Genomic DNA, 22,945 nt, shown 5'->3' with positions numbered 1-22,945 from the left:
TCCAAAGCTTCCGACTCAGTGAATCTAGTTAACTGTAATAAAAAAAGGACCTCTGTGTTTTGCTTATCACTTGAGAGAAAAAAAAAAAAAACAGGAAATCTATTGGATAGTTTGTCCTTAACCTTTCTGATTCTGCACTTTAACTACAACAACAATCACCTTTAAAACATTAATGATATATATTGTTCAAATGGCTTTGCATATTCAAGCTCACTTAATCTTCACAATAACCCCATGAGGTAGATATTGTTATTACCTCCCATTTTAAGGATAAGAAAACTGAAGCACAATTTCTAATGCTTTGCTATTGTTTTTACAAGAGCTAGTAAGTGACACAGCTGGGATTTGCTCCAGGTCATTCGCATCACTAAGCTGTCTTGTCTCTCAGTGTGTGCAATCTATACACTAGGGATTCCTAGGGCTTCCATAGTGATTTTTTTTGTTTGTTTTCAGTGCAAAATAGCAGGAATGGCAAGGGAGCAAGAGAAGGAAGCCACTGAATGATCCACCAAATCTTCCTCTAACTTTCTTGATTAACCCAACCATTCGTTTATTTATGGATTCAACATCTCAATAAATAAATGTTTTCAGTATGTACACTATGCCAGGCAAAAGTAGAAAGTAAAAGATGGAAGATGTGTATACACCGAGCATTTCTCTAGATGTATCAGTTTTTAAAAAACATAAGCTGGGCTTCCCTGGTGGCGCAGTGGTTGAGAGTCCACCTGCCGATGCAGGGGACACGGGTTCGTGCCCTGGTCCGGGAAGATCCCACATGCCGCGGAGCGGCTGGGCCCGTGAGCCATGGCCGCTGAGCCTGCGCGTCCGGAGCCTGTGCTCCGCAACGGGAGACGCCACAGCAGGGAGAGGCCCGCGTGTCGCAAAAACAACAAAAAAACCCCCGTAAGCTGTTGCTGTTTTCTGATAAGAAAGCAGAACCAGCTGGGCACATTTTATTTGAGAAACATGTTGCTAATAACCTCACATAAGTTAAAACTCTCTTAATTCAATGCAAATATTGATCAAGGTTGACGGGTATTTTTGTTTCTTTTCTAAAGAGATATCTTTCTATACAAATAACAAAAACAATTTATTATTCAGTTGGCCCTTTAACTTTGACATTATGCTTTTCTTTATGCATTTTTTAATATAGGGGTTTGACATTACTTCTAATTTTTGGAATAAACTGAAGATGTATTATCCTTTTATATTGATAACTTTCAAATCGCATAATTTAATTTCACATAAAATTCAAGCTCACCAACATAAAACATTAAGTGAGGGAGATAAACTGTTTCCATGACTGCATTAATTCCTTATCTTTAAAAAATCTGTGGAGAACTTTATCGTGTCGTATATAAACGTACAACTTAAAATTAGTTGTTGGTTTAACGTCTTTAAATAATTAACAATAGCAAAAGCAAAAACATTAACAACGACTACTGAATTTGGCAGAAAGTTTAGAGAGTCTGATATGATACAGAAGTTGACTAAACTAAAGAGAAGCTGTAAAATTTATGGGGAGGCATGAGCCACCTCCCTCTCTCTCATCTCTCTTTCATTTGCATAATGGCTGACTGCCTTGGTGCTACCATGTGCTCAGGGCTGGAACATATGATGATTGGGTCCATCCAAGTGCAAGTCAAGCATTCAAGTCTAAGCACCATCTCATCATACTTTCTTATAACCGTTCTCTGATTGGAACTTCTACAAATGTATATCTCCTCAAGTTCTGGGTCTTGCTTGGGACTCTGTATAGGCAGAGTTGGGTCTAAAAGTAAAACATGACATCTTGAGTGAGTAGGCAGGAGCTAGTGCACTTTCACCATGCTCAAGTATGTGCTTCTAAGTATTTAAGGTCCAAGAATAGATGGTCACATTATCAAACGGATTAGTATCTCTAAATGCTATTTAAACTTCAGAGACTCAGATTAAATACCCTCCACAGTAAAAATATCATGATGTTCCTGACTTTGCATCAAGGAGATATCATAGTTTTACAAGCCGTTGAAGGTAGGGACTATATTTTATTCATGTATTCAGCCCTAATTACTAAATCTATCACCTTATAAACAGTAGACCTCCATTTTCAAATGGTAATTGAAAAAAAAAAAGAAACTAGTAATAATATAGAAATCTAACTGCTCGTGTTCAAAACTTACATTCTCACGTTTAATTAAAAAGCTTTCTTTGAATGGTAGTCTCTTTTCAAACTATTCAGGAAAAGCTTATTAGAGAAGCCAAGTCTCTGACTTTTAACTCGAAAGGTCTTAAATAAGAGTGCCTAACCCAATAACAGCTTATTTTGTCAGTAAAGATTTAATTTGTTAGAAAAGGTGGCAAATGGTATTTATCATGTGGAGGCCGGAGGCTCAATTATCAGAAAAGAAACAGAATGTGGCTGCCACTGTGGAAAACCATAGGTTTTGATAGCAGACACCTGTAGATTTTAATCCTACCTTTACATCATACTAGCTGTATGACCTATTAATCATTCCTAGCATCTGCTTCCAAGGTAGGTTTCTGATAATAATACCTACTTCACAGAATTATTAAAAAGGGCCTGGCACACAGTAGGTGCTCAGTAAAGGTGAGTTCTCCCTGCCTCAGGTATATTGCTATTGGAAATGTGCTAGTGACATCTAGTGGTAATTCCTGCAAACCTCAAGAAGGCCACCCTAGAAACTCACAGAGCTTCCCAAGTCACGCATTCAGTCCATCAGCAAACGTTTATTAAATATCTCCTGTGTTCTAGGCTCTTAAATCAAGTTTTGAGGATTGCAAAGATGTAAAAAACACAATACCTACCCTAGAGAAGCTCTGGCTGTAGCCCACCAGACACGTTAGCTAATTACTATAAAAAATGTAATTATGTCTACAATAGCAGTAAGAAAAAGTACAAATATGCTACAGAATGGGCAACTCACTCTGCCAAACGATATGCCATTTGGTCTGGGTCTTAAAGAATAAATAAAATCCCCCCATTATAGTTTAACTGAAGAAGAAATGGCGAAATTTAGAGATTTCTAAAATGGTAATAAGTTAAGGCTTATTTGCTAAAGTTTTGGTTGATGTGCTAAGGAGTTTAGCCCTTCTCTTTGTGTGACAGGAAGATAGTAACACCTTTAGTGAGGAAGGCTCATAATTACACTCGGACAACAGTGTGGAGGGTAGATTGGAGATGGGAAAGAAGAGAAGCTGGAGAACCCATTAAAAGGTTTTAATTTTTCCCTTCAGAGGTAATGAAGATCCAAATTCATTCAGTGGAAAAGGGATAGACAGGAGGAAATGTAACTGAGACATCTGAAGTAGAGTGGAGACTGTAATGACTGTGATGAGTGGGAACATACAGGAGCAGGAAGAAATGAGGTTGATTCTGTGTTTTCCAGAATGGACTGTTAAGAAGTAATGTCATTAAAAGAAATTTTAAAAAACAGAAAAGAAATTGGTGTTTGGGGGAGGGAAGAACATGAAGATTACGAATTGTCTATCTACATATCTTTAAAATTTAAATAATATTTAATAGAAATGTCTGATAAGTGAATAGACATAGGTCTGGAAAGAGATCTGGATGGAGATGGAGACTTAGGAACATCAGCAGGTAGCCAACGTTACAGCCACCAGGGTGGATAAGATGACCTAGGAAAAAAATGTGTCAAAAGAGGAAGGGCGAAGAGACAGGGTCAGGACCTTAGGGGACACCATAACTTAAGTAGTAAGCCCTAAATAAGAACTGGAGTCACCCTTAATTTGTTCAGAACAGTCCCTTAGTAAGTTCTAAACATAGACAACAAAATGACTTTGGAAATAGGTTGGTAATAGGAATATCTCAACTAACCAAAACATAACTTTTAAAAATACACTAATGGGAGAAAATATTTGCAAATGAAGCAACTGACAAAGGATTAATCTCCAAAATTTACAAGCAGCTCATGCAGCTCAATAACAAAAAAACAAACAACCCAATCCAAAAATGGGCAGAAGACCTAAATAGACATTTCTCCAGAGAAGATATACAGATTGCCAACAAACACATGAAAGAATACTCAACATCATTAATCATTAGAGAAATGCAAATCAAAACTACCATGAGATATCATGTCACACCAGTCAGAATGGCCATCATCAAAATATCTAGAAACAATAAATGCTGGAGAGGGTGCGGAGAAAAGGGAACACTCTTGCACTGCTGATGGGAATGTGAATTGGTACAGCCACTATGGAGAACAGTATGGAGGTTCCTTAAAAAACTACAAGTAGAACTATCATATGACCCAGAATGCCCTGAGAAAACCATAATTCAAAAAGAGTCATGTACCAAAATGTTCACTGCAGCTCTATTTACAATAGCCAGGAGATGGAAACAACCTAATTGTCCATCATCGGATGAATGGATAAAGAAGATGTGGCACATATATACAATGGAATATTACTCAGCCATAAAAAGAAATGAAATTGAGTTATTTGTAGTGAGGTGGATGGACCTAGAGTCTGTCATACAGAGTGAAGTAAGTCAGAAAGAGAAAGACAAATACCATATGCTAACATATATATATGGAATCTAAGAAAAAAAAATGTCATGAAGAACCTAGGGGTAGGACAGGAATAAAGACACAGACCTACTAGAGAATGGACTTGAGGATATGGGGAGGGGGAAGGGTAAGCTGTGACAAAGCAAGAGAAAGGCATGGACATATATACACTACCAAACATAAAATAGATAGCTAGTGGGAAGCAGCCGCATAGCACAGGGAGATCAGCTCGGTGCTTGGTGACCAACTGGAGGGGTGGGATAGGGAGGGTGGGAGGGAGACGCAAGAGGGAGGGGATATGGGAACATATGTATATGTATAACTGATTCACTTTGTTATAAAGCAGAAACGAACACACCATTGTAAAGCAATTACACTCCAATAAAGATGTTAAAAAAAATACACTTAAGCTAAATTTAAGGTATAAAAGCAAAGCTATAAAGTTCCCCACAGTTTTCATGAAATAAGTTGTATTTGAATTTTCCTCTCATAACTGAAAACTCTGCTTTATGCTTTGAGTGTAGTCCTTCCTAGGTCGGAGGGGAAATTTCATTTGACCGTCTATAAAATGAACAACTTTTCCACTTCTCTCATTAAATTTGGCCAGCTAGGTTTCTTTCCATTTTTTGTTTTATTGTCTTCTTCTTTCTCTCTTTCCCTTTTCCTCTCTCCTGATACAAGTATTTCTTGCTTCAGTGATTTTCTGGGATAAGAGCCCAGTTGGTTTAATGTTTTTGGTTTTTTGTTTTGTTTTTTATTATAGACTACTTTACGAATTTAGGATATTAACTCTATACTTTCAGTGTTGTCGGGTTGAAAAGAATAGCTATTCAATTTATGGCCTCCTACAATATATATAATCTCGATTTTATTTTTAAAATTCAAATTCTCTTAGTTTTTCATCTCTTATCATGTTTGTAGATACTAAAAAAAAAAACAAAACAACCTGGTCTGTCAATTAATTTTATTGCCCCATGCCTAATATTTTCTATATGCTAATGCTCAGTCTCTTGGTCCTCAAATTCATATATCACTTCATGTGTCATTCTAAAGAGCATCTTTCCTTAATTATCACAGATTAGTTTAAATACCATTTAACTATATCATTTCAAAATCTCTGTACTCAATTTACATACATTGATTAACTTTGGGCAATCAGCTGATCCCCTCTGCACCTGATTCAGCCTTATCTGTCCAAAAGGGAATCACAGTTCAGGGTAGTTTTATGAGATGAACATGACGAGTGCCTGAAAACCTTGCATAATTTAATCCTGACAAAGAATAACGGGTAATTCAAGCAGTTGAATTAGCCCCATCATACAAGTTAAAAATTCACTTGGATCATCAGATTTGAAATTATGAAACTTGACAAATTTTTTAAAATTCAACTACATTAAAAATTTCCCCACAATTGGAGATTTATAAATATTTTTCTCACCATTTTAAAGTTGTCTATCTCAAATTCACCTAAAATGTGAACAACCATGACCAGCATCTATCTCTTTAAGTAGGCTAAAGAGAAAAAATTAAATATGCTTATTAACTTTAATATTTAATTATAAGTGAAGCCAAAATATATTAATTAATTAAATATGTGAAAGGCAAAAGGAACAAATGATCTAGACTAGCATAGGTGTTCTAAACCCAACTCTTGCTGATTCTAAAAAGGAACAAGATTTAACACAACAAACATTTGTTGGGTGCTTACTTTATATTAGGAACTATGCCAAGTTTCATGGATGGAAACAGAGTAAGACTCTGTTCTCCAGGAACTCAGTCTAAGTGATAGAATCGTGGAGACAAACAAAAAGACTCACAATACAATATGACAAACATAATAACATAGTAGAACCAAGCATCAAGTACTATTTTTGCAAGTAGGAATCCCTGGGGAATTTTTCCTTCAATAGGCAATATTCAATCTGAGATGTGGTGCTGAGTAAGTGGCTTTACACTCAGATGTCTACTGTCTACTGTCTAGACACTAGGATGTCTACTGTCTTTTATTAATTCAAGGTAACAGTAACAATAAACAGTAACAGCATTTAAAACTTCCATATGGGGTATTTTTATTGGTACCTTACATTGAGATCACTATTTTTGATGTACGATCTCATTTTCTCTATTCATAACAATCCTATGGGGTAAGGATTTAAATACAGCTATGGATTTAAATTTTTAAATGAAGAAATTGAGGTACAGATTATGTACCTCAGTGACATAGGTTATGCAACTTGCTCAACATCACGTTGCTGAGCAAAGAGCAGAACTGGTAATAAAAGCTCCAAAATATACACCCTCTACAAATCCCACTATGCCGCACTGCCTCTTATTATGCAGTCATTTCCTATTTAGGGAAAATTTAATCAATTTTTGTACCACAGATGTCTCCGTCTGCAAAACATATATAAAATTCTTACAAATTTTTCTATGATCCCATTGAAGTCAATGGCTCCAGAAATACCTAAATCATTTGCAGTTTTCTTTGACCTCAAATTGTCTGAGTGCTACACAAAAACATCTATGAATTACTCCATTCTCAAGAAATTAATATTGAAGTTACTAGGTTCTCCAGGCAGCACCTCATTGTTCTTTTGAATTACTTTCACTTGCTAGCTTCTTAAATATGCTTTTCATGTTCACTTTCCTGTTGCCAATTCTGGAACTGATGGTTTTCACCTCTTTTATCCATCCAAAGTTACTCACTAAGATGAGTAAAATCTTTTTCAAGGCAAAATTGGAAGATCATTTGTTTCCCCTGGTGCTTCTGACCTCTGTACACTTTTGACATTTTTGTACTAGGTACTACTTACTCTCAATATTCTTTGTGACCTTTACTTCCAGAAAGTAAACCAGAGTTAATATATTATCAAACGTAACTTGTTAGAGGAGAAAGCAACATCACATCTTTGATAGGCTATAATTGGAAGCAAGAAAGGTACAAAGAACCATTTTTCCAGTTTTTGATTCCACATGTTTCAACAACTGTGTTTAATTTCTAAAATTCCAGACTTCTAGAATATTAAGTAAATCTATATTTTAATTAACTTTAACATATCCAAGTGTAGGACAATACTCATGATCTGGTTTGACAATGGCATCAGTTATAAATAGGTGGATGAGTTAAAATTGCTAAATATCATTAACTTACCCATTTTGAATTTAACATTTTTGAGTATTTATAAATACAGATTCAAATAACCCTTATATTTTCTCTCAACTGTTTTATAAGATATTCCTCTAGGTCCTCTTTGTGATTGTCTACCCCTAAACCATACAGAAATGGTCAAGCAAGTGCACTGTGAATTTTCCCATGTGGAATATTGTCTGATCCCACTCCCTTTAGTACACAGAAGAGAAGTACAGGTCACACTAATGTTCAGGATTCACATACCGGCAATGATTTGGTTTAATAAATACAAAGGATTAGATATACATTGGATAAATAAATCCGGATAGAGAACTGTTTTAATCTACCATATTGTCAACATTTATCTTTCTTCATAGGATATGTTATTTTTAATCAGTGAAAGCTAATCGCCCCCCCAAGATGTAATAGATTTAGACAGGGGTGATTGAGAAGCTAACTTTGAGATGATGATCAGAACCTGGTTAAGAAGTCTGAGCCTGGGAAAATTGCACAAACTGCATGTATCAGGTAAATTTTGTATTTTCCTAACTCATCCCCTCTTGATTTAAAAATAATAAAAGAAAATGAAAATGGTACCCCGACATTCATTCCACATGAGTTACTACCAGTATATCTTCCCTAACCACAATTATCTTAAAGAGAACATTCAGATCATGAGACTCTTCTACCACAGTACAAGTGGTAAAATCCAAAGATGAGTTAAATAGTGCTTTTATCATTTGAATATCATAAAAGGAAAGAAAAGAGAAAAAAAGAGAACGAAAAAAATCATTTTTCTAATCCTAGTTCCTGTTGCTAAAGTATATCTATTTGATTGAACCGTGTGGATGAGCTAGGGGAAATTAGACCACACTCTCTATAATTAGAAGTGACTGTCCAGCTACACAGTAGATAGCTGAGCCCATCATTTGGTGGTAGTCATGAGGGACAAAGTATAGGTTAAGGAAAAAAAAAAAAAGGTAGAGAAGCGACCTAATTTACACAGAAAGAAGAATGATGTAGAATTAGAGAAGAGAGAAACAGAGAAAAGGAGCTGATTGTCATCCATTTTCCAGAAGATCAAGATATATTCCCTGCAAATGGATGTACCTGACACTATTCAATTTAATGTAAGTTTTAACTAGGTTTCTATTCTTTGTAGTCAAATAGTTCCTAAGAAAACAAGAGTAGTTGTGGTCTTGGTCTTGGATGAGATAATACCTATATGCAACAAATAAGTAGGCAAGGAGAGAGAGGGGGGGAGACAGAGAATATGATTGTTTAGCAAGTTTAGATAATTCTCATGAGGAATGCCAAGAGTCAAAATATCCAGTTGTAGTAAATCTATTAATTTCTCTTCTTATAAATCATAGTGTAGTGCTGAATTTTTACTCTGGAGTCATATTCCTTAGGTTTCAATCCTGGCTTCACCCACTTATAACACTTGGGCAAGTTATTTAAGCCATTTTTTGTTTGGATTTTTCTTCTTTGAAATGAGAATGATAATAGTGGCTATTTCACAAGTTTGTTATGATGAGTGACTATATGTAAAGTGCTTAGAGAACTAATAAGCACACGCAAAGCACTTACCAAGGGTAATTTAAATTTTTTTTATATTGTGAAAAGAAAGGATGCTATTTTTTTAGGGTTTTAGAGTGAAATGTATTCTATATAAGATCTACAGTGCCTTATCCAAAATTCTTCAGGTCAAATATATCTGGTAATTTGGAATTACTCTGATTTTAAAATAGTAATACAGAGCATATGCCATATCTTTAGAATATTCCCAGCAGGGTTTGGAGCAGCACTCTGTATAAACACGTTGATATTTCTGTAGTAAAACATATACACGTTCATGCTAAGTGGGAAAAAGAAAGACTATAAATGGGTTCATATTAGTTCAGGCCAGGTTTGGGCCACCAAATGAGCTTGAGCCTCCCTTTGAGGAGGGGATATCAGTTTTCAGAGCATTGGGGATATTAGAATTTCAGATAAATTATTTACATGTGTTATTTTATTCTTCTATTTACTCTTTATATTTGTTGTTGGGAATTTAAACGTAACTAAATTTTTGTTTTCTTTTTTTTTTTTTTTGCGGTACGCAGGCCTCTCACTGTTGTGGCCTCTCCCGTTGCAGAGCACAGGCTCCGGATGTGCAGGCTCAGCGGCCATGGTTCACGGGCCCAGTTGCTCCGCGGCATGTGGGATCTTCCCGGACCGGGGCACGAACCCGTGTCCCCTGCATCGGCAGGTGGACTCTCAACCACTGCACCACCAGGGAAGCCCTGTAACTAAATTTTAATGTTATTGAAGAGACAAGACACTCCTGAGTAAATAGGTAAAGGGCAAAGAGAAAGCTTCTATTTTGAGGGAAATGATTTGTACAGTTGTATTACTTTTAGAGTTTTTTATAGACTAAATAGTGTTCCCCCAAATTCAGATGTTGATGTCCTAACCCCCAATACCTCAGAATGTGATGGTATTTGGAGATAGGGCCTTTAAAGAGATAATTAAGGTAAAATGAGGCCACTAGGGTGGGCCCCAACCACACTGACTGGTGTCCTTATAAGAAGAAATCTGGGCACACAAAGACACACTGGGGATATGAACACCCAAAGAATAGACCATGTGAGGACACAACGAGAAGGCAGCTATTTGAAAGCCAGCCAAAGAGAAAAGCTTCAGAAGAAACCAAACCTATGGACATGTTGATCTTGGCTTCTAGACCCAGAACTGTGAGAAAATAAATTTCTATTGTTAAAGCTACCCAGTCTATGGTACTTTGTAATGACAGCCTTGGCAAACAAATATAGTATGCAATAGCAATTTTACTTATAGCTATTATTTTGAACATAACTGTTGTGTGAGTCTGAAATTCTCTAATCCTAACATTTTTAATATAATTAAAACGTTTATATAATAATTCAACAGTATAATATTTATAATAATAAATACAATACTTTTCCACCTACTGGTAATCTTATTTAAGTTTTAGATTGCATATTAAGTAACAGTGTGGTGAGCACTGACAAGGGACTGCGGGGTCCTGTGATATAACTGGAGGACAGCAATGGAACTAGTCGGGAGTGTTGCTATTCCACTGGGCTGACTGAGCATCGATGTCCCCAAAACTGTCTCAAAGTGGATGTGAGGACGGGAAGTAAACAGAAAATAGACATATGTCAAATAACTGTCCTCAGCTGGACGGATGATGGATGAATGGAAGGAGATTTGGGGATCTATTTCTAAGCAGAGAGTAGGAGGGCAGGAAAGTTCTTCAGAGAAGTAGTTAGTTCCCATTGTAGGTTTACAGGATTTTAATACGTTTGTCAGCAAAGCCAATAATTGAATATTTACATGGGGATTATTTGTTCTATATGAAAACATAAATCTAAACGAAAAGAAATTCTCTTGCTAAGTAATGGATAAGTATCAAAATAATAAAAATGTATATCTTCTGTATATTTTTGAGGTGGCTATTGGCTTTTATTTGTAATTAAGAAAGGAATCATAAGAGATCTTCTCATTTATGTATGAATAAATACTTCTCTGATGAAAACGGGCTGAATCAATTCAACCATATGGAGTAGTATTTTCCTTTTATATTAATTGACATAGGTAAAGGGCAAAAAATAACTGGATCATAGGTTGTATACACAAATAAAAACAACAATGCCAAAAAAGATCCCTATGAGTTTAACACTACACTTTCAAATAAAAATATAAGGCAGAGAAATAAAAATCATAATTTGTTTTTGCCTTTTCAGCTGAAAACATCTCCAGGGTTTAACTGATTCTAAAAATAATATGTGTGCCTTATAAGAATGGGTATCTAAATGTTTATTGATTAGCAAGTCAAAATCTTTCTACAGTAACCCTTCTTAGTCCTCATCTCTTTGTAAAATCCACTTTAAAATTACAAATTCTTAATTATATACAAATATTTTTGAAAAAAGACTCATAAATGAGGAAAATATATTGCGTTTCAGAACTCTGAGGTCAGAATCTCCATTCATTTCACTTGTTGTGCACATCAATGTAAAGCTAGAGTGTCATAAACTCTGCCTAACCTGCCTAATCTGTACCTATTACCTACATTACAAGGCTTGCTTTTAAATCATCCTGCCTGTAACTTAACACCCTCTAAATATCCTCCCCTAAACTCTCCATTTTAGAGACCTACTAAAATTTTGTCAATGTAGTGTTCTTTTTTTATTGCAGTAGTTCTAACAAACTCAGTTTTGCTTGATGAAAAGTTTTTCTCTTTGTGATCATTTGTCAGACAAAGAGTCAAAAATTGTGGAGATACAAGGGAGGTCCCAGCGAAACTCCTGTGCAATCTCACTTAAGCTCCTCTACTTGAAATATGTTCCTCTGAGGCCACTGAATTCTCCATTCAGGAGTCTCTCGGAGAGCAACAGTGAGATACACCCTGCACTGGGTCTAAACTTTAAGTTCTTTTTGTCAACCTCCCAAATGCAGAGTTTCTGCCTCCTAGGAATGAGAATGATTTTAGTAATCCTTTGATAATCTAATCAACTTTGAAAATTCTTATTCTAGATGAAAATACCCGATCTGTAACTTACAATGTGACTGTCTGTTTTCATGACTTTCCATTGTGAGTCAGTAAGAAGAGCTCTAACTCCAGGAACCCATGAGGTTGGACTGCTTGGAGTTAGGTTTTGTTAGACTGATTTCCTTTAGACAAACTTTACCTGAGTATTCTTTCAAAACCTTGTGAGGCTTTTCCTCAGTCTTACCTTTGTTGACTCCAATTAGTTTCATTCTGCTCAGAGTTAGAGAGTTGAATTCCCTCATCAGGTCTTAGGCCAAGTTCTTAAGATAGGAGGTTCATGTGGTCTTTTCAAGTTATTTGGCCCTCTAGGTCAAATTCCTGATTGCTTTATGTTTTAACTCATGTTCCTATATCTCTAACTGATATAATTCCATCGAGTACAATCTGAAATTGCAGAGTCCATTTTGGGGACCATGATTGCTAGACTGATGCTTGATGGAATTCACTAGGGTTCAAATTATTGTTTAAACCTGTTGTAAATACTCTTTTGTGTGGCTCTGTGTGTGTGTGTGTGTGTGTGTGTGTGTCATAGGTTTCCTATATCTAAGGCTTCTTTTGTCCTTCCACAGTGATGGTTTCATGTCTGTCCAATGCTGGCTCCTTGTCACTTCTCTCCTTTCCTCACTCTTTTCTGCCCTGCTTCTCTTAGGAAAAATTGTTCTGTCACTATGTACATACTCTAAGAATCTGTAATCTAGATAATCAGTCAAACATTTCCAAAAGAAATATTTAAAAAATTGAAAAGTGTGCACTTCTTACGGATTTTGATTTTCTTATTTGAAATACTACTAAGAATGTGTTCTTTCTTACTGATGTAAAGCTGATAAGCTTAGTTTTGCTTAACTAACAGGTTTCTTTCGGATAGTTCCTTGGAATTTCAATGGTATACAAGCACAGAAGAGATCTTCAAAATCCAATCTGAAGATCACCCAGAAAATACAGGATGTGAAAAATAGCTTATAAAACCTATAGTGCTTAGACACTGCTCTCTGTAAACAATGCTGTAAGTGAAAGGTAAATAAAATTTTCTCTTATCTGTAATATGAACTATGGAATTAAGAATTTTTGAGATTCAATGACAGATTCCAAGTATATTTTGTTTGTTGTCCTATCAGGAATTTGTCATCTGAGAACCAATTTAGAATGTAAAATCTAAGACTAGGCTTTAGATATCACTGATTATAGGACAGTCCATGTAAACAGTAAAATCTCCCAACAACATGACACTCAGATTGTCTCTGACAGAAGGAAAGATGAAAGGAAGAGCAAATGGTATGGAAAATAATAATAGTAATAAAAATTGTTGTCATTTATTGCATGCTTCCTATGTGTCAGGCACTGTTCAAAGAGCTTTACACTTATTAACTCATTTTATCCTTTAAGAACATTTTTGAAACAGGAATAATTATTATGGCCTTGTAAATTGTAATTCTTTCAATTAAATATTGGCTCATAAGCACAAAGATTTTTTCAGTTCCTTTACTGCCTGTCAATTCCGAGAAAGGAAAAAAAATAAGCATATTTTATTTTTTACTGAGTCCTTAAAAGGTCTCTTGATCTCAGAATCCAATTGTAAATCAGATACATCTTAGTGGCAAATTATAGCCACTGAACCACTGAATAATTCTAGTTATAAAAGAAGAGTTATTTTTGCCTCAGCTTTTATATCTCAAAGAAGAATATAATATTAGCCAATATATATTTCTCCCCCAAATTGTGTCATCACGGAGGTTATAAAAGAATCTCTTATTCCACAAAACTCTACATCAACCAAGAATGGGATAGCTAAATTTGAACGGAAGTGGAAACAGTCAGTCTATTCTGAATGCTAAACAATAAAGACTTCATGCAAATGGAAGTAAATTTGCAGAAAAATTACTAAAGATAACTGGTAATCATGATTTGTTTCTCGGTGAAGATTTTCACCAAGCTATTAAAGAAATATTGTTATTTTCTATAATTTCAAATTATGTAAAACATTAGATTTTAAGAGAACAATGGCACTTCAACACTTTTGCTAACTCATTTTCAAGAACAACACACTTTCTTCGATTTTAGTTCTATTCTTAAAACTCACATATTTTTCTTCTTTACTCTCTTTAGAAAACAATTCTCTCTAGTGCTCTGCTGGATGTGGGAGAAATAGTAGCAAGTTTTCTTAACTTAAGCAATAACTTAGATCCAAAATAATCTGCCTAGTAATTCTAATTAATTTAAAAATGGAAAGAGAAAACAATGGTGATTTTTAATTTTGTTCCACTTGTAATAATGCCTGTGCTACTATTCCAGGTAGAGACAAATTATTTTGAAATACAGAATATCATTGATCACATTCTTTGAGTTTTCTCCCTTTTGGTGCTCAAATTTTAAAATGACTTTCAACTTCAAGTAGGAACATGTAATCTGTCAAGGGATAAACAATGCAAAGTCTATCCAGCCGTACTAGCAAAGGCATAAAATCCACTATTTATCTGAATAAAATAATCACTTTCTTTAGGAATATTATATGCTCAAGTGATACTTTACATAAACAGCAAGTCACCAATTATTATTTTAAATGATTCATACATTTAAATATAAAGTCAGCTTGGGGAAATAGCATTGAGCTAAATATTTTATTTTCAATCTACCTTTTTCAAATATCTCTGATTAATTATGTTTCTTTAAGTATCAGAAATTCATATCATCTGTAATTTCCCATTTATGTTTTTTGGCAAAGTTAGGATACTGTAGTCCAACAGAGAAAGTTAGTGAAGCATTCTGATGACTACAAAGTAGGCAGATTGTAAGGCATGCCCATGATTTTCTTGAGAATTACACATTCAAAAATCAGTTATTTTAATGGTCTGAAACGTCCACTTCTTCCTATGTGTCTATCAGAATCTATTTATTTATCCTTGCAATCCCCCAGGTAAAATTAGAATTTTTAGAAATATCATCGGCACAGTCAAACATAATTAACTGAAAAATTTCCACACTAAAACAGGCGATTTTTCTCGTAAAGAAATGAATACATCTCTAACGTTTTGGGGGCACATTTCTAAAGAATGCTTCTAGAAATTATCAGAAATGTTCATTTTCTCTCAGATGTTTAAGGAGCATTTTCAATATCTGTCTTGCAAGAATACAAAACTGTTTATTTAAAATGTTCAAGTGTACCGATATTAATCTTTCTTCAGAATTCCAGCTGAAGAATGGTAACATAATCTCTACTTACTTTGTTCATCACTTTGAGGAGATCTGATCTCTGCCAATTATGTAAAAGTGATTCCTGATCATCACACGCTTGCACTTTATTTCCATTGCATCAGTGGTTCTGGAATCTCTGTTAACTTCCAACAACACCCATAACCCAAAAGCTCCAGTACCCACTGTCTCTCACCTTAGCTTGCCATATTAAGTGTAATTTCTGAAATTAAATGCTTGATCCTGACTTAGATATCTAACCATAATAGTTTTCTTTATCCATGATATAAAGTCCCACATCATGTGCATTTAGACTTGTGATATAAAATATCCAGAATATGGATGGTCGAGTATTTTTGAGCTAAGGTGAAAATAAAGACAACTTGCCATTCAAAATCCGTGTGTACAAACACATGCATACGTACATACACAGGCACACATGCACACAGATGAATCTTTAATAAGTTAACAAAAACCGTACTTTGGAAAATATAATACTATTTAAAATAACAAAGTTATACAATCTTTTAAGAAAACTGATAGTAACCTGATTTTATCCACATTTAACAGTAAAAGCACTGTATTTAGGAGAACAGAAATTCCTTAAAAGAAATATGATTTGTCTATGTGTCATATCCAGTGAAATTTCTTTGAGGTTTTTCTATGAGTTGTAAGATCCCACTAGAGGCAGGAAGTTCACTTACAATCAGAAAGGAATATCAGTTATATAATCACATTTCACACAGCATTCCACTAATCTCCCTTTTTAAACAACCTTGTTATTATTGATTATGATCAGCCCCCTCAATTTACATGCATGGTAAATATACCAAAAATATATAAATATACGATAAAAATAAAGAATAAATATACCAAAAAATTAATGTAGCTGAAGTTTTTTATACAATTAATACCTATTTTCAAATATTTCACAACAATACAAGCAATTTAGGTGCTGTTCATCTCTATTTCCTTCCGGAAGGTAATTTATATCTTAATCACTTCTTCTTAATTTATGTTTTATATGGCATGTAGTGCTCAAATCTGGCCTTCCTGTCTAGCAATGAGCCTTTTAATAATATTTACCACTTAGCTAAATAGCATATTAATGCCTGCTTTGATTTTCCATGCATATTCTAACTGTTGTCATGATCTCAAATGGTAAATAGACATTTTAATTGATGCTTCTTAAGCCTTCTTATAAATATTTGGTAAGAGGCCCTAGTGTCACATCCGTCAACACCTACTGGGAACATCTGTCATTTGAACTAAGACAAATTAATTCATTTTAAGAGTAATCATTGTCATTCAGTCTTCATCAATCACAATATCATTAGAATGAAAAATTCTAAGAGGATGTTTTGAGTAAGAGTTTTCCAAATCCACACACTTCAATTTAACATAATCAGAAGTATATTATACATCTTTGTAACACATGCATGTAACAGAACACAGCAAATAGGAATCAGAAAGGTATCTGTCACAATTCATAAGCAAGAGAGATCAGATCAGGAAGCTCTTAAGAAGGAATTACACTCTCATTTACAGATCACTTACCACTGAGACTTGACAGAAGTGTCCACAACATAGTTCACCTAATTGTCTGATACTTCTCTGAAGTTTCTTACCACAGAATGTATTAGACTTTACAATCATCGGGAAAACTAAAGTGAGTGTTAGGCTGGATAGAAATATGCCCATGTAACCCAGTATTGCCCAGACAGGAAATGAAGTGGTTGTTTTGAATTTTAATAGTTGACTTTTACTTTCTATTCCTGGATTGGGGGTCTCAAGGGAAGACACTACCAGGCTATCATTAACTGGATGATCTTACCTCCTTCTCAATTATTCCACTAACCTCAGGGAGGAGGCCCAAATCAAGGTTGTCCCCTCTATACAGATGTATATGTTAAATTGTAGGTCATTAAAAATTTGACCTTCACACAAACCATAAAATACGTTCAAGAAAATTTTTTTAATTTAATATACATTATTGACATGTTCCTTACCCACAAGTTCATTTGTAATAAAAATAAAATAAGAGGAAATGAAAAACTAAGCAATAAAATTTAACAGCAACTCTTTTCAATAAAGGTCAGTCATTAGGCTTTTAAAAATAACATGAAAATCTACAAAATCTTAATCTAAAAAATGACTTTTGCTACCATTTAGCAACATCATCACATGGGTACATGGACTTAAGTTTCCCCTCTTTAGACACAGTTGCTCTTGGACTAGGATACAGTGGTGAGAAGCTGAGTAATAAAACCCAAATTGAATGTCCTCAAAGGCACTGAATCAGCAGAAATAAATTGTGGCAGTCCTGCTTGGGTGTGAACTTTCACTTAGAAGGTGATGAGTTAAGTCTCTAAGTAGATCCATTTTAGTCCCATCTGAGAGAAAGTATTTACCCTCACAAAACCTGTAAATGGCTCTGAGGTCTTCCTTACACAGTACATAATTTTTCCCACTCTGCCTTTACTGATGACCACGTCCTTTTTACCTTGCTCTCCTACATCATGAAAAATCTCAAATATAGATAAATCTATCTATATTTCATGTTCTCCAGCTCTTTTGCCAGTGTGAGCCTACTGTTATGCATCCTTCAAAAAGAATAGATTCTTCTGGATGGAAAATAGCAAATAAGCAGAAAGACCCTAAATGACAGGTTTACAAGGAACTAAAATGTCAAATACTAAACACACACAACTGAAAATTAAAAGAGCAAGGAAAGAAGGGGCAAACACCATGTATTAAATACAGAAGAAAAATGTTTCTACAGAAAGAGAAGCCACAGATAGGGAGGAGGGTTACATTTATTTTCTCATTTTATAAGACAAAGTATCTTCACTTTTGCCCCCAAATTATATAAATCTCACCAAAAATAAAATTACCTTTTGGGCAACAAGAAAATATTGATTTACTGAATTAAATATCCCACCATCCCCCTACACCCAACAACCTGAGTCACAAAGTAAAATAGAGCATTTACACATTTAGCCTGGAAAGAATTTTAATCAAGGTGAAGTTAAGCCTGTACATTAGAATTAGAAAATAATATGCATCACATAAACAATATGGTATTATGTTTGGTACTATTAAAAGTTTCCCTTCCTTATAAAGCATCTGGGATAATAATTAAAGGAAGTTTTAGAATCAGTAGTCTTACCAGGGCAACTTCATACCATCTAAAATTGCACACACGCCTAGTAGCATTTGCCAATTGTCTTGGATAGGAGAGTGAAGAATCCCAGATGACATAAAATGTTTCTGTTGCTAGAATTATGCTAATTTCTCAATCAATCATTTTAAATATTGCATGTAACGTTTGCTTAAAAAAGTTTTTTCTGCCCTGTCTAGAGGGCCCTACTGCTATAAAAATCTATTTTAACAGAAACAACACTTGCCTAACCAGAGACCTGGTACTTTCTTCAGTTTCAGAGGAGCAGCACAAATAATACATTTACATAAATATGTATAAAATGTGGTTTGGCCAGAGTAAATGAGATGTATGTTATCATAAATCCTCTCAACACATCCCCATTGTCATTAACATCCTCAGCATCAGTCAACATCAACAAAATCACCGCAACACTGTAACCATTTTCTCTTCTTCCCCCTCCCTCTCCCTTAGACTTTCTTACCTCTCTCCCTCCTTGTACTGACTCTGGTCTTTTCAGGTTCAAACCCTGAAAGAAAAAAAAAAAAAAGAAAAAAAGGAAATATATATATATATATCTCAAAATAGATTATTGATGGCAAAGAAGAAGTAACTAATAATTAGTACTAGTGCAAAGATTTTGAAGTGAAAAAGAATTCATTTAACAAAGAAGATCTGAATGTACATGAATATCTCACACATATGACAATATCTATATCTGAGTAAGTCTCCAAAGGTGGTACCAATGCACTTCTTGCTAAATCCCAGGACCATAAGTAAAAATAATTGCAGCATTGGTGATTACATAGGAAATATTCAGGATTTTTTCTCGTGAAAAGGACTTTCTTCATCTTCTATTGTCATAACTGCTTTCTACACTAAAAGGAGAGCGATTCACCTTAAGTCCCCAGTAAACACTATGCATAATTAAATGGTAAAAGAGTTCATCTTTTTCTTAGCAGGCCTATTGCAAAATATGCTTGTGGCAGAGGAGTCTGTCTGTCCATCTATCTATCTTCCCTGGAAATACTGCTATTGAGAAAGCAAAATAATGGAAAAAAAATTTTGCCCCCCTCTAAACATGATAAAAGTTTCAATTCCTGTTATTTTCCATACTGTAGCAGTTTTATATGTGGAAGGAACTATATGAAAATTGCAATAAAATGTGATCTCACAGTACCCAATTCTTCCTTTTTACCTTCCTTCATTTTTGTTACCTTTTATTCTCTTTCCCTCTATCTCTTATCATGTCCTTTAATTACTTTACAATACATATTTATTGTATATGTACCGTGGGCCAGACACCATGCTAGATATTGGGGATATAAGTAATAAATAGTCCTCAAAGTTTAGGAGATCATTGACTAGACACACAAAAGTGAAGGTAAAACTTCAGGAGAATGATGTCAGGTATACAAAATTTTCTCTGAGCCTAAGATGAAAGAGCCTCATTCAGCCTTTGAATGGGCAAACACACAAAGGACCACAGAGGAGGATCACGTCTAAACAGTGGTAAAGGCTGAAGAGGAAATGCAGAAGATGAACAACATGCAGCAGTCTGAACACCTGACTACTCAATATATGGTGACTGGACTTGTAGCATACCATCACCTGGGAACTCACTTCTAATGCTGACTCCACCCAAGACCAGCTGAGCAAGAATATGTGTTTTAACAAAATTTCCAGGTGATGAACATGCACGTTAGAGTTTGAGAAGCACTGCACTAAGAGGTCTAGGCAAGGCAAGTGGTTTAGTTGGCATATACTGTGAGTTGTGCAAAAAGGAGCAGTGGGGAAATAAGGCCCAAGAGTTGACCAAATTGTGAAGTCTTTCAACAGTAGGAGTTTCGGGCTTCCCTGGTGGCGCAGTGGTTGAGAGTCCACCTGCCAATGCAGGGAACGCGGGTTCGTGCCCCGGTCCGGGAAGATCCCACATGCCGCGGAGCGGCTGGGCCCGTGAGCCATGGCAGCTGAGCCTGCGCGTCCGGAGCCTGTACTCCGCAACGGGAGAGGCCACAACAGTGAGAGGCCCGCATACCGAGAAAAAAAAAAAAAAAAAAAAAAGAGTAGGAGTTTCGACTGTTCTTTAAGCAAATGCTTACTTCGATAGCAGTCTTTGAAAACGGGGGCGTATAACATATCAAGGACAGACATATATGAGAATTTACATATTCTCATAATTTAGTCTTGAACCTACATCTTATTTTCTACTTTTCCTAGAAACACTATCAGAAGAAAAATGGAAAGAATACAAATAAATATTGGGATTTATCTTTATCATAATTTTTTTATCTGCCTCTAAATTATGTGACAGAGATTTAGAAACCTTAACAATTTTTCACATTATTATGAATAATTTTGACTTAAGTTAAAGTATTTTTCTATTTCTGATGAAAATCTAAATAGCACATAACCTTAAGTATATACTCTACATTATCTCGATACATCGGGTAAGAAATTGACCTGTAAGACATATATACTAGACTTTATTGTATTTCTAGCTTTATATTTTGGAATTTAAGATTGTAACTGGTTTTTGTTGTCACATTAAGCTGCAGATTTAGAGTGTAATATAAGGAAAATATTCATAAGATAAAGTTTTTTTCATTTGGTGACAGCATTTATGCTTAAAAATGCAAAAGATTATTAAGATCTGAAGAGAAACCAGAGTGTTAATGCTTAAAAGGTTTTCAAGTGGTTTTTAAATTTTTACCTCCTATATAAAACATTTCTTGAATTGTTTAGATGGAAACATATGAACAAAAATATTAACTGAGTCCACTTTGTCTTTTTTAAAATTTTTATTTCATATTGGAGTGTAGTTGATTAACAATGTTGCGTTAGTTTTGGGTGTACAGCAAAAGTGATTCAGTTATTCATATGCATATATCCATTCTTTTTAAAATTCTTTTCCCATTTAGGTTATTACAGAATATTGAGCAGAGTTCCCTGGGCTATACAGTAGGTCCTAGTTGGTTGTCTATTTTAAATATAGCAGGGTGTACATGTCGATCCCAAACTCCCAGTCTATCCCTCCCTGCCACTGTCTCCCCCTGGCAACAATACGTTCAGTCCACTTTGCTTTAAAAAATAGACTATTACTCTACTGACTCTAGAAAAGTCTCTAGAATCAACCTGGCAAACAGTTATTCTTGTAAATAAATGGCAGCCTATTTTCTGAGTTTAGAAAATTATCTACATTTACAGGATACATCTTGAAGAGTCTAAATTTCACATGAACTAAGATATAAAACAAAATCTTAGAACATTTCTTAAACCTGGCAGTGTAGGCTAAAAAATTCTACAGTGGCATTCATGCTCATAACTTTTAGGATTTGGGAAACTGTAATGATGTGCTTCCGAATTTAGACAGATGTGGGCTTAAATCTTCAGTTTGTAACCTTCTTTTGTGTTCTCTCTAACAAATTACATAACATTTCTCAACCTCATCATTTTTTAGTTGAAAACTAATAATAAATATAGTAACTATATCATGTGGTTGCTATGAGGATTAAATTAGATAATATGTGTATAGCACTTAGCAAAGGGTCAGACACAGCATATCCCCAAACAGTAATTGTTATCGCCTCTTCGTATTCTAATTTTTATTATCATTATTATACTTATATAGCACACCTAAATATAAATTTGAGCAAATATCCTGATATTGTGCCTTTCATTTGAAGGATGCAAACTGTCATGCTTTGCTTTAACTCCTTGACATATTAATACTTGTAATGGTGTTTTGAACTTCTTGTCTGTTAATTCTATCATCTGTCATTTCCAGGTCTGTTTTTATTGACTGAATTATTTCCTGGTTACAAGTCACATTTTCCTATGTTTTCTTATGTCCAGTAATGTTTTCATTCATTGCCAGATATTGTGATTTTTATTCTGTGTAGTGCTAGATTTTGTTTATTCCCTTAGAAGGAGTTAGGATTGTTTCTGGCAGATGGTTAAGTTACTTATGGGTCAGACTAACCCCTCTGAGGCTTGCTTTAAAAACATGTTTAGGATGAGACTGAAGTAGTCTTTAGAGTTATCTCTATTACTAAAGCTTGACCCTTTTGTGCTCTCTACTGAACGTTCCAAGTATTCAATGAGGGTTCACTACTCTGGCTGATGGGAATTCAAAAGACTCCCAGACCTGTGAAAGCTCTGGGAATTCTACTTAAAGTTCTCTTGTAATTATTCTTTTCCAGCACTTATTCTTTGCCTAGCCTTATCAAATTTCACTCTACATATGTGAAGACTGTTACTGAAATAAAATTCTCAGAGTAACACCTGTGCAGATTTCTAGAGTTCTTCTCTGTATGTTTCCCTCCTTTCTGGTAATCAGTCTTACAAATCGAAGCTGCCTT

General features: G+C 34.9%; 1 protein-coding gene across 3 annotated transcripts in view; it reads right to left on the bottom strand.

Moving 5' to 3' along the window:
* The window catches only part of CCSER1 (coiled-coil serine rich protein 1), a 926,333-nt gene that overhangs the window by 51,607 nt on the left and 851,781 nt on the right, over window positions 1-22,945 (bottom strand). For 2 of the 3 annotated variants that reach the window (XM_060011985.1, XM_060011986.1), the window contains one exon: window positions 18,836-19,113. In XM_060011985.1, the coding sequence (XP_059867968.1) occupies window positions 18,862-19,113 (252 nt within the window). In that variant the 3' untranslated portion in view covers window positions 18,836-18,861. Of the gene's footprint in view, window positions 1-18,835; window positions 19,114-22,945 lie in introns of those variants that run through there. The other variant, XM_060011987.1, reaches the window with a different exon arrangement.

This window comes from Delphinus delphis, chromosome 5, assembly GCF_949987515.2.
Source record: "Delphinus delphis chromosome 5, mDelDel1.2, whole genome shotgun sequence".
Lineage (NCBI taxonomy): Eukaryota > Metazoa > Chordata > Mammalia > Artiodactyla > Delphinidae > Delphinus > Delphinus delphis.
Note: the sequence above shows the minus strand (reverse complement) of the source record. Positions and strands in the feature narration are given on the sequence as shown.